General features: G+C 41.8%; 1 protein-coding gene across 2 annotated transcripts in view; it reads left to right on the forward strand.

Annotated features, from left to right (window-relative positions):
* Testin (testin gene) overlaps positions 1-9,757 on the forward strand; it is a 35,984-nt gene extending 26,227 nt beyond the window's left edge. For both annotated transcript variants that reach the window (XM_039095434.2, NM_173132.2), the window contains 7 exon segments: positions 60-196; positions 1,641-1,763; positions 1,854-2,000; positions 2,189-2,413; positions 8,068-8,230; positions 8,854-8,971; positions 9,388-9,757. In XM_039095434.2, coding sequence (XP_038951362.1) covers positions 71-196; positions 1,641-1,763; positions 1,854-2,000; positions 2,189-2,413; positions 8,068-8,230; positions 8,854-8,971; positions 9,388-9,487 — 1,002 coding nt within the window. In that variant the 5' untranslated portion in view covers positions 60-70 and the 3' untranslated portion in view covers positions 9,488-9,757.
* Positions 9,758-12,725: the final 2,968 nt, after the last annotated feature.

Here is a 12,725-nt window from a genome sequence, read left to right on the forward strand (position 1 = left end):
CAGATAAGAAAGTTTTTCTGAATCATTAATGTAATCAGTATGTATGTCTTCTTCCATAGGTGTATGAGACATGATTGCTGTTCTCTTCCTAGCGATTCTCTGCTTGGAAGTTGACTCAACTGCTCCAACACCAGATCCCAGTTTGGATGTTGAGTGGAATGAATGGAGGACAAAACATGGGAAAACATACAACATGGTTAGTAACATGAAAATTCCCATAGACAATTGTAGGCATAAATTTTTTGCAACCTACTTTTAATAATAGTTCCACCTCTCCTATAGCCCATTACCCACCAGAAGTAGTAGAAGAGAAAAGTTACTAGGACATGGGGAAAATGGTCCTGTTCAGCAATAGTTTTTTTTTTTTTTACACAATTACATTTTATTCAGCTGTAAGGAAAAATGAAAGCATAATATTTGAAGGAAAGTGGATGGGACTAGAAATCATTATGTAAAGAAAAATAAGCCAAACTCAGCCCAACACAGTGTTTTCTCTCATGCATAAAACCTATATTTAAATGTATATATGTGAGAGAAAGAGGAGAGGAGACTAAAAGAAAGACGACTAAAAAAAAAAAACTATGAGAGGAAAAATCTTAAGGAAATGGATTAAGAGGAAACATTGTTCATAAAAACCAACAAGGTAAAATGATCCAAGACCCTTCAACTGATAAAGCGAGATACAGCCACACAGTGTAGTATTACTTAGTAATAGATGGTGAAGCACTGGTCCCCAGTACAGCATAGATGAACTTGGAAACATTATGCTAATATTCTACTTAGCTCCAGCTGTCAACTTGACACAAACCTGGAGTCATCTGGGAAAAGGGGTTCTCAGTTGAAAACAATCAGCAATAGTTCTTTGGCAGCAGTTCAGTCCCGTAGCAAACACCAAATATGACTCAGCAGCTACAGGCCAGCTCTCTAGGTAGGCAGACACCAGGCAAAAACCAGCAGCTGTAACCACAAGACTATCCAGCCAGGCTGAGGTAAGGCTGTGGGGGCAGCAAGCTGCCTCAGGGACTTCAAGAGCAGTTCTTGGGTGAGTATTTCTCAACGGCAGCATTATCACAAGTTGAGCTCAGCACTGTGTAAGGCAAACCAAACCAATGCTCAATTTTGGTAGAGAAGAATAGCAAGGCAGAGCAAACCAAACCAATGCTCAGTGCTCCTCTCCCACTGTCTGTGGGGTCATATTTATCTTCCTTCATCAAGTTTCCTTTCATGTGTCTGCTACATCAAAACATCCTTTCACCTGTGTCTGCTTCAGGAAAACATTCTTTCCTTTGTATGCTTTAGCAAGACATCCTTTCACCTGTGTGCCCCATCAAAATATCATTTGACATAATTGAGTTTCCGAAGATGCTAGAAGTTTCCACTTCAGACAATAGTACTGTGTAATTATGTATGTTTGTATTATGGTCATACCATGAATTCCAGAATCTAGTTCAAGGCTTAATCTGAAGACACATACTGTGTATATTATGTGACAAAAATTTCTATTGTTACCAGATGTGGATAATGGCTTTCAGAAGAGTGCAGCCATCCTTTGCCATGGTTCCTCTTCCCCAGTGGGTCCGTGAGTGAACTCGGGTTGGTCTTGAAATAGAAGGGAAGATCACAACTTGTATTTTTTCCAGAATGAAGAAAGACTGAAGAGAGCTGTGTGGGAAAAGAATTTTAAAATGATTGAACTGCATAATTGGGAATACCTTGAGGGGAGGCATGACTTCACCATGGCAATGAATGCCTTTGGTGACTTGGTGAGTGCAACGTGACATAAATTACACAGCATAGTAACTCTCTTCAGTTCTTTATAAATATCTTCAATGATATGTTGACTTTTCTTGAAGACCAATATAGAATTTGTGAAAATGATGACAGGCTTTCAAAGGCAGAAGATCAAGAAGACGCACATATTCCAGGATCATCAGTTTCTTTATGTCCCAAAACGTGTGGATTGGAGACAACTTGGCTATGTGACTCCTGTGAAGAATCAGGTATAGTAATGTGTCAGTCCCAACTTACACCACTCACAGAGAGCCATGAAAGAAATGTTATCTTTGCTTTCTCTGAGTATGGAGCAGCATGCAGTTCAGTTTTATAAAACATATTCGGAAGTGTGAATTGTCCACAAATACCTGTTATTAGCCTTGTAATGACTCACAGCTTTTTCTTCATCCCTTAGGGTCATTGTGCCTCTAGTTGGGCTTTTAGTGCAACTGGGTCCCTAGAAGGACAAATGTTCAGGAAAACAGAAAGACTGATCCCTCTGAGTGAGCAGAACCTACTGGACTGCATGGGATCTAATGTTACCCATGGTTGCAGCGGTGGCTTCATGCAGTATGCCTTCCAATACGTGAAAGACAATGGCGGCCTTGCAACTGAGGAATCCTATCCTTACAGAGGACAAGTAAGTAGAGCTCCTGTGCTGTTGCCATTCCAGCTCAAGCTTTAGAAAGCACAACTGCAGAGACAATCTACCTGCTCTCTGCAAACTCACCTTCTGATTGATTTAACTCTTAGAGGACTTCATGCACACATATAATATGTTGTGGCCAAATTTACACCATTCCTTTGTCTCCGTTTCCTCCTCTGTCTCCCCAAAACACCTTTTCTTCCCATCTTCCTGCTTTCCTTTTTTATTATAATTAAACCCGCTAAGCTCACATAATACTGCATGTGTATACATGAGTATACGACCATTGACCAAAGCATAAGTAAGTTCTCTGGGGCCATATCAATAAAGAAAACTTACTCTTCTCCTGAAGGAACTACCAACTGCCAATAGCATTACAACCAGGGGTGGGACTTCATGATCCTCCCCACTGTCCATGTTGATATTTTGGCAGATTGGATCTTGTGAAGATCATGTGTTTAAAATCATAACTCTGATTTCATATGTGCAATACCCCTCTCATGTCTCAACACATAATTTTTATTACCCATGCTCACTATCTCTTTTACAATCTTTTGTACACTACTACCACTGCCTCCTTATGAAATGATACCTAAGCCTAAGATAGCAACCACATATGAGGGGGAACCTGGTATTGTTGTCTCTCTAGGTATGAGTTACCTCACTCAGAATTATTTCCAGTTGCACCCACTAACCTATGAACTTCATAGTTTCATTTTTAATAATTGTATATAGTCCATTGTGTATATGTACAAAGTCTTCATTTACTAGTTGATAAGCATCTAGGCTGCTTCTGTTTTCTGGCCCTTAAGGATAAAGTAGCAATGAGCGTGGATGAGCAAATACCCTGGTGCTAGGACCTAGATCCCATGGTTATATTCCCACAAGTGTTGTTAGCTGAATCATAGCTGATCTATCCCTGACTTTTTGAGGAAATTGTACTCTGATTTCCAAACTTCCACCAACAGCGGTAAGTATCCCCCTTTATCCACACTTATACCAGCTGATTTTAGTCATCTGTTTATTATCTTAGCTATTCTGGTCAGAGTAAGATGAAATTTCAAAGCAATTTTTTTTTGTTGTTGTTCTTTTTTTTCAGAGATGGGGACTGAACCCAGGGCCTTGCGCTTCCTAGGCAAGCGCTCTACCACTGAGCTAAATCCCCAGCCCCTTCAAAGCAATTTTTAAGTTGTATTTACTTGATGGTTAAGGATGTTGAACAGCTTAAAAAGTATTTCTTGGGTATCTAATTCCTTCTTTTGAGAACTCAGATTAATTCTAAACTGCCCCCCCCCAAAAAAATTTAATTGGGTATTTGTTTTCTTGATGTTGGTTTGTTTTTGTATTGGTTTTGTTTTTTAATCTTTGCGTGTTCTGGATAGTAATCATTTGTCAGACATAGAGCTGGTAAAACAAACAAACAAACAAATAACAAACAAAAAAACCACCATTCTGCAAGATATCTCTTTGTTTGGATGGTGGTTCTGTTGCTATATTCAAGGGTTTATTAGTTTCCTGAGGTCCTATGTGTGCCCATTACTGTTCTCTGTAGAGATGCTAGACCACATTTATTCATCTAATTTCCATGTAAAATTGTTCTTAAAAAAAAAGACCTGTTTTATTTAAGATAAACTCCAATTAAACAGAGGTTTAAAACCTTAAAGATATAGATGTGATATTATGTAAAAAAAATGAAGATTACAAGCATAGGAGGAAAACATTACTTTTTTTTAACTAGGATAAGGAAACTCGGAGGCCATTATTATTTCCAAAGCACAGGGCATAAGAGTGAGTTTTCTGGAACACACTGGAAACACAATTAGACATTTTCCCACATTAGTTTTGACTCTCCCCTAGCATCTCTACTTTTTCTTCATGTAAAGTTTATTAAAAATGTCCTCCATTGTCCTTCAAGATAGTAATTGATAATCCCATGCATTTAACAAGATACTTCACCAGTTTCTTCTTTTTTAAAAAAATATTTTTATTGAATATTTTTTATTTACATTTCAAATGTTATGCTCTTTTCCCGAACCATAAACCCCCTATCCCATCCCCCTCCATCTTCTTCTATGAGGGTGTTCCCTTCCCCAACCACCCACCCTGAAATTCCCCTACACTGGGGGTTGGGGGAGTGTCCAGCCTTGCCAGGACCAAGGGCTTCTCCTCCCATTGGTGCCCAACAAGGCCATCCTCTGCTATAAATGCAGCTGGAGCCATGGGTCTCTCCATGTTTACTCTTTTCTTCACCAGTTTCTAAAATGCTTTTTGTTTGGTTCGGTTCTGAGATCACATCTTACTATGCAGCCAAGGTAGGCCATGAGCTTATTCCACAGACCAGGCAGGCTGTGAACTAACACAACCCTCTCTGCTTGAGTTTGTTACCAACAGCATTGTCTGAGAAAGAAACACATCCTGTGTCTAGGAGCTCCCTGAACCTTGGCACACTAAAAACAAAGGGAAATGGTCTGTATAACAGCCATTTCCACTTCAAAGGTCTAGGAATGCTATTTCTTAAGAGGTATGAGCTTTTTTCCATTGTTGCTCTCTTATGTTTTTCTACCCACATTTCCTTGTCCCCCCCCCTCCAACCCCCGATGATCTATTAACAAAACCTTTTATTCCCTGTAAACACAGTTTAATGATTACATAGTATCTTTTTAATTAATTAATTTATTTATTCACTTTACATCCCAATATCAGCTCCCATCTCTTCCCATCCCCCCTTCCTCTCCTCCTCCCATTGTCCCTCCCATTCTCCTCTGAGAATGGCGTGCCTCCACACATCATCCTCCCAATCCCCATCACCCCAAACCCCACACCCCACACCCAGCACATCAGTCTCTGCAGGACTAGGTACATCCTCTCTCACTGAGGCTAGACCAGGCGGCCCAGTTAGGGGAACAGAATCCAAAGGCAGGCAGTAAATTCAGGGAGAGCTCTGCTCCAGTTGTTGGGGAAGTTGCATGTCTGCTACATATGTTCAGGGTGGCGTAGGTACAGTCCATGCTCACCCTTTGTTGGTGATTCAGTCTTTGGGGACACAAAATCCATGTTAGTTGATTCTGCTGGTTTTCCTATGGACCTATCCCTTTTGGGACCCTCAAACCTTTCCTCCCACACTTACTCAATACTCCTTAAGCTCCATCTCATATCTGGTTCTGGGTCTCTGCATCTGTTTCACTCAGCTGTTGGACAGAGTGTCTCAGAGGAGAGTTATGCTAAGATCCTGTCTGCAAGCGTAGTAGAATATCACTAACAGTGTCAGGGAGTGGTTCTTGTCCATAGGGCGAATCTCAGCTTGGGCCAGTCATTGGTAGTCCATTCCCTCTATCTCTGTTCTATCTTTGTCCCTGCACATCTTGTAAGCAGAACATGTTATAGATCAGAGGTTTTGTGGGTGAGTTGCGGTCCTTATCCCTCCACTGGGATCCCTGCCTGACAAGAGAAAGTGGACACTTGAGGCTCCATATCCTTCACTCTACTAGGAGTTTCAGCTAGAGCGACCGCCATAACCATTCTGGGACCTCCCCCCATCCCAGGTCTCTGGCATGTCCTAGAGATGCTCCTCCCCCCAATTTGAGTTCTCTCCTGTTATTCCTACATCTGATCCCCCTTCCCACTCCCATCCTCATTCCCTCTCCCACCCAAATCCCTCTCTCCATCCATCTCTGATATCCTTTTTATTTCCCTCTCTGAGAAAGATTCAGCCAGCCTTTGGCCCTCCTTGTCATTGAGTTCTTTGGGTCTGTGAAATGTAGTGTGGTTATCCTGTTATCCTGTACTTTGTGGCTACTATCCACTTATTAGTGAGAATATGCATACATGTTCTTCGGGGTCTGAGTGACCTCACTCAGGATACTTTCTAGTTCCATCCATTTGCCTGTAAAATTCATGATGTTCTTGTTTTTAATGGCTGAGTAGCATTCCATTGTGTGAATGAACGTTTTCTTTATCCATTCTTCAGTTGAGGGCCACCTACATTGTTTCCAGTTACTAACAGTTGTGAATAAAGCTGCTATGAGCATAGCTGAGCAAGTGTCCTTTTGGGATGGTAGAACATCTTTCGGGCATCTGCCCAGGAGTGGTATAGATGGGTCTGGAGGTAGAACTACTATCAGTTTTCTGAGAAACTGTCAAATTCCTCTTCGGAATGGTTATAGAAGTTTTCACTCCCACCAACAATGGAGGGGTGTTCCCCTCGCCCCACCTGCTTGCCAGTATGGATGTGGCTGTTGTTTGTCCTGTTAAAGGAGATTTTTCAGTTTCATGAGGTCCCACTTATTAAGTTGATATTAGTGCCTGAGCCATGGGTGTTCTATTCAGGATGTTGTCTCCTGTACCAATGAGTTTCTCTTCTATTAGATTTAGTGTATTTAGTTTTATATTGAGGTCTTTGATCCACTTGGACTTGAGTTTTGTGCAGGGTGATAAATTGGCACCTATTTCTTAACCATGAACCATATGAATCCCTTAAAGTCAGTAAGAAAATTCTTTAACCAAATTAACAAAGAGAAAATGAAAGACCAAAATTATTAAAATTAGGAATGAAAGTGGGGAAATTACAACAGACATAGGGGAAATTCAACAGGTCAGGGGTTATTCATTAAAATTTTATATTCCCCTATACTGGAAAATATATAAAAAGTGGGTAGGTATCTAGATATATGTGACCTATAAAAATTAAATCAAGATGAAGTAAATAATCTATATGAACATATAACTGACATAGATTCTGTAACTAAAACCTCTTAGCTATAAAGAAGCCCAGGACCAGATGAATTCAGCATAGAATTTTACCATTCCTTCCACAGAAAGCTAACACTAATTTGCCTCAAATTTCTCCATAAACTATAAAGGAAGGAACATTTCCAGATTATTAAATGAAGCCAGTGGTACCCCAATACCAAAACCTAATGAAGGTTAAACCAGAAAAGAGGTTTATAGGCTAATCTCTCTAATCAACTTGGTAGCAAATATCTTTAGCACGATCCTGGCTAACTAAATTCGAGAATACGTCCAGATGATCATATACCACAATCAAGTCAGCTTCATCCCATCTTCATGCAGGGTTTGTAGATATATTTAAATTAATAATTATAATTCACCACATACACTGAAAGAGAAAAACTACAGGATCATCTCATTAAATACATTTAACAAGATCCAACGTTGCTTCATGAGACTGTATGGATACAGGGGACACAGCTCAACATAATAAAGTCAGTGTGCTACAAGCCCACAGTCAATATCAAAGCATTTCAGCAAAAATAAAGGAAATTCCCATTAAGGTAGTAGAACCTGTCTATCGACCATCATTGCTGTCACTGACAGTACCAGCCTTTGTATGGTTGTTTGAGGGACCCCTTCTTGCTGCTATGAACCCAGAGAATAGGAAAACCACTCCACCCAGGACACATCTAACCACTGTGAATATTTTCATGGACGGAAGACCTATGAGGATCACTGAACACAAGTAAACTAATCTTCAGCTCCAAATCTCCCAGTAGAACGTCTCTTCTTGGAATGTTTTAGAAGAACAGAGTTGAGGATCCTCATGTGCAGCGTGTTGGGTTGTGTGATCCTGCCTCTTGTTCTCCAGGAGGTAGACAGCAATGAATGAACATCTTTCCCCTTAACTTTAAAAGGGTAGAGAGTGCAGGTACCACGCTGAGAATTCTGCGGCTAATGTCAGAGATTTTGTGCAAATCCCAGGAAGCGAGGAAGCCCTTATGAAGGCAGTGGCTAAAGTGGGGCCCATCTCTGTTGCAGTTGATGCCAGCCATGGTTCCTTCCAGTTCTACGGTAGTGGTAAGCGTCTTCCTTCTAGTAATCTATGCATAAACATTGTACCACTGCCATGACAAATTTATTTTGTAATTTCTTTGTTATATAGTATTTGATGCAAATGTTCCTCTTTGTGGGTTTTATATTCTATATGACGAATGCTATACAATTATTTTCTACTTTACATCACTTAAATATAATTCCATGAGTCCAAGTCCTTAATGTATTTTTTAATTAGCCTTATGTCCCATGTGGTACAATTTACTTGTATTTTCTCCAGTTGTTTGATCTTTAATATTTTAATCAGATATTTCATTTATGTACATAATTCTTGTAAAAGACTTCTTCATTGCATTATTTTTTGTTTTCTGTGGGGTTTGCTTGGGCTAGCCTACAAGTAAGTCAATAAGATTTCTTGTGTGTAACCAAGCAACTGTTTTACCAGATGATTTATGCTAAATTTTATGTCTGATGTATTTATCTGAGAGCTTATACTCTTAGCCCTGAGAACAATGAAAACTCTTGTTTAGTCTTACCTTTGTGTATGTCACTCCAGTGAACTGAAGAAATGCCTCTCTCCCTGTTGGTGACATGGTCACGGGGAGGTCACCAGAGCCTCTCACCTCAGTTTTGGTTTTATGTTTTAGGCATCTATTATGAGCCACAGTGTAAAAGGGTTCACCTAAATCATGCTGTTCTAGTGGTCGGCTATGGCTTTGAAGGAGAAGAATCAGATGGCAACAGTTTTTGGCTCGTCAAGAACAGGTATAAATTTCAGAGTATATTTATATTTAAAATTCAAAAGTAAATTACTGTACACAGTGTTCAGATATATACACCGACAATCTACATCCCGTAGAGGTTGAATGCAGAAGTTCTGGTGTGTGATAATAGCATAATGATGCTGTCGTGGTTTGGAGCAAGAGTTAATATAGTTATTTGTCAATCCTGACACATTCTAGTTCTGTACTACATGTAGATAAAAGACATCCTGTCCTATCTCTGTGGTGTTTTTCAGAGTCCTGTATGATTCAACTATTAGTGTCCAGGAGACAAACCACTATCTTTTCTGAATCTTTCTTTTAAGTGTGTTTTCCGGCTTGGGGCTTAAGTGAATTTATTGTGGCGAAGCTGCTGCACTGCATTCTTTCTATTTAATGGAGAACATGCTCTTCTTTCAGCTGGGGTGAGGAATGGGGCATGAAGGGCTACATGAAGCTTGCCAAAGACTGGAGCAACCACTGCGGGATTGCTACATATTCCACATACCCCATTGTATGAGCTACTGCACAGTGACAAGGAAGGAGTGGACTGGAATGTACTGAGCAGTTTTCTCCTTCCACAGACCAGCCTCTGCTGTGGGGCAAAGGGGACAGGGGTAGTGACAGCTGAGTCACTGAGGATCCACACCTGATGAGAATTAAACTCATAAACATTAGTGCCATTAACAGCTTTGTAGGAGAGACTCTCATATAAAAAAAAAATGAATTTTCAGTTTAAAATGCTGTACAAATTTACATATTCAAAATAAAGCTTAATTTCACAACGGTAGTAGAACTTCCTTTTTAGTTCACTACTCAACTGAACATGAGGATATAATTGTGTGTGTGTGTGTGTGTGTGTGTGTGTGAGAGAGAGAGAGAGAGAGAGAGAGAGAGAGAGAGAGAGAGAGAGAGAATGATGCAGAAGTTTCTTTAAGGATGTTGGTTTTTTGAGATAGGGTTTCTCTATGTAGTCCTGGCATTCACTCTACAGACAAGTCTGGCCTCGAACTCAAGTAATCCACTTGCCACTGCCTCCCAAGTTCTGGAATTAAGGTCCACCCCAACATCTACCCCATCTATGAACTACTAGAGAACTTGAAGGAGTTGGTCCTGCAGATCCAAAGCTGTAAGATCTCCAGGACACAAGGCAATAGCAGGATATCTGAGAGGAGTTCTGGTGAGGACCCAGTATTGACAGTGCAGCAGAAGCCAGACTTCAAACCAGACCAATGAGTCATTGCAATGAACATTTGCAAGTAAAGATGTTTGTACAAAAGGGTGTACTGTGTGACCCACGCACATTGCTGCTTCTATAGCAAGATGGTTTTTGTTTTGCTTTGTTTACTTTTGGGTTTGTTTGTTTTTCTGTGGAAGAGGGTACAAGTGTGGAAGGCATATATGAAGGGGCAGAGAGTTAAGTGGGATTTGGGTGCATGATATGAAATTCACCAAGAATCAATAGAAAAAAGTTTTTAAAAAGTGAATACTAGAATACTTGTGCCCTCTAATTTTGGATAAGGACACTCACTCAACCTGTGTCCAGCATGGATAGTGCAATGTTCAAGAGGTGTGTACGTAATTATGACAGCCTAAATTGAACATCTATCGGAAGATGGAAGTAAAAAATAATTAAAATTAAATAAAAATGATGCAGAGGGGAGAAAAGAAATCAACGTGTCCATACAGAAACTCTGAGGATGTTGTTCTTGGATTGAGTGTTCTAGCTCTCTAAGAAGGGGTCATGTCGATACCTGAGCATCCTTCATGATAAGGGACACCATCTGTAGCCTGCTAGAGTGAAACATCTGGCTTGAAGGAAGGATTTCTAGCCACTGGTGCACATGTTGTACACTACAGTAGCCCGATGCAAGATTCAGTTTTCAGTGTGGGCCCATTATCATTGCATCGACAAGGAGGTACCTGTGGTGAGATGCAAAACCTGATACTTGAAGGTCAGGGAGCAGCTAGTCAGAGGGAGAGAGGGAGGACTATGGAAGGCAGAAGGAGGACTTAGAAAGGAAGACAGATGAGCATATGCAATGGGCCTGAAGAGGTGACAGTGACCCTTGTCCATGAAAGAGAAAAGCAGAACAACGACTGTGCCAGGACCAGAGCTTGGGCATGGAGGTGCAAGTGCTGAGTGCTATGGGGTGTGGTCAGAGAGGCAAGCACAGCTCACAGGCCAGTGGTGGGGTCTGTTTGGTCGAGGCCAGTGAGGTGGTCAAATACAAGGCTTGTCTTAGATTTAGCGCTCTCTCGCTCTCTCTCTCTCTCTCTCTCTCTCTCTCTTTCTCTCTCTCTCTCTCAGACCCCTCCAGCTTCAGAGTCAGGGTCCAGAGGAGGAGAAGCCCTGCTATCAGGAGTCATGGACAGCCAGACAGAATGTGCTGGGCTTTGCCAGGGCTGCGAAGGATTTATCTTCTACTCTGCAAGCCTCCTGAAGTAAACAAGTGGAAACTGACAGTCCAGGTTCTACAGGTTCTAAAGCAAGTGATGAAAGCTCTCCAACAAGGGAGCACAGCATGTCCTCCACATCCACCTTCACAGTGGCCTTGGAGCTCTAGCTCACAATTCTCCCGCATCCCTTGGTGTTGGGAGCTGTGTTCTCTTTTTCGCCAGATTTCCATCCACTCTTGTGAGGCCCCCAGCCTTATATGCATCCCAGTCACACCAAAAAACCTAGCGGGCGCACACTGAGAAAACTGCTGACAAAATTTGAGTAGCTATTACTCCATCTCACTAGTTCCCCTATGAGAAGCTCCTGCCTGACTAACCAGAGGAAGAGAACTAGGGTCACCTCAGGGCAGGCCTCTTCTTGAGGAGGCCTGGGAAAAGAAAGCATGGGTGGACGCTGTGCTGCTGTCCACAAAAGCAGACCTTTGGCCTAATGAAAACTGCTCTTTTGAGGAAGAGGTTTGTGGACCCTCCATTCCCTGATCTTCCACCCACTTGAAATCAACCACCCACTTGCTACCAGTTAAGGGGAGATTTCAGAGACTCTCCACTAGACAACTGAGGCATGTGCAATGTGGTTTTGACTCTTTAGTGTTCTCAGGGGTGGGGAAGGAGCTCTTCCTGCAAGATGATATTAGTCTTCCTTATAAGTGAGAAAGATCACATGTTCCTCTCTTTGTCCCTGGAGATGATGGTGTCTTCAGTCAGTCTCTGAGAAATATACTCCTGCCTTATACTCCCCAAACTAAAGATTAAGTGGCCCCTCTCAACCAAGACCAACAACTCATGGTGTAACAAAGATGAATACACCAGGAAGATGACAGAAGATGCTAGACACAGTGGCAGGAGAGCGTTACGTGTGGCCTCCTTTCCTCTTTCTTTAGCCTGAGAACCCTTTTCCAACTACTATGTCTCTCTCTCTCTCTCTCCCTCCCTCCCTCCCTCCCTCCCTCCCTCCCTCCCTCTCTTTTTATTTTTGCATCCAGATCCCATACCTCCTCCCTGCTTCCCCCACATACCTCCCAACCCTGTCTCCACAAGGATGTTCCTACCACACCCACCCCTCCAGACCTCTAAACTTCTGGGGCCCTTCAATCTCTTGAGGGTTAGGTGCATCTTCTCTGACTGAACCCAGACCCGGGAGTCCTCTGCTGTATATGTGTTGGAGGCCTCACCTCAGCTGGTGTATGCTGCTGGTTGATGATCCAGTGTCTGAGAGGTCTCAGTGATCCAAGTTAATTGAGACTGCTGGTCCTCCTACAGGTTTGCCCTCCTCCTCAACTTCCTGCAGCGTTTCCCTA

Source organism: Rattus norvegicus, chromosome 17, assembly GCF_036323735.1.
Source record: "Rattus norvegicus strain BN/NHsdMcwi chromosome 17, GRCr8, whole genome shotgun sequence".
Taxonomy (NCBI): Eukaryota; Metazoa; Chordata; class Mammalia; order Rodentia; family Muridae; genus Rattus; species Rattus norvegicus.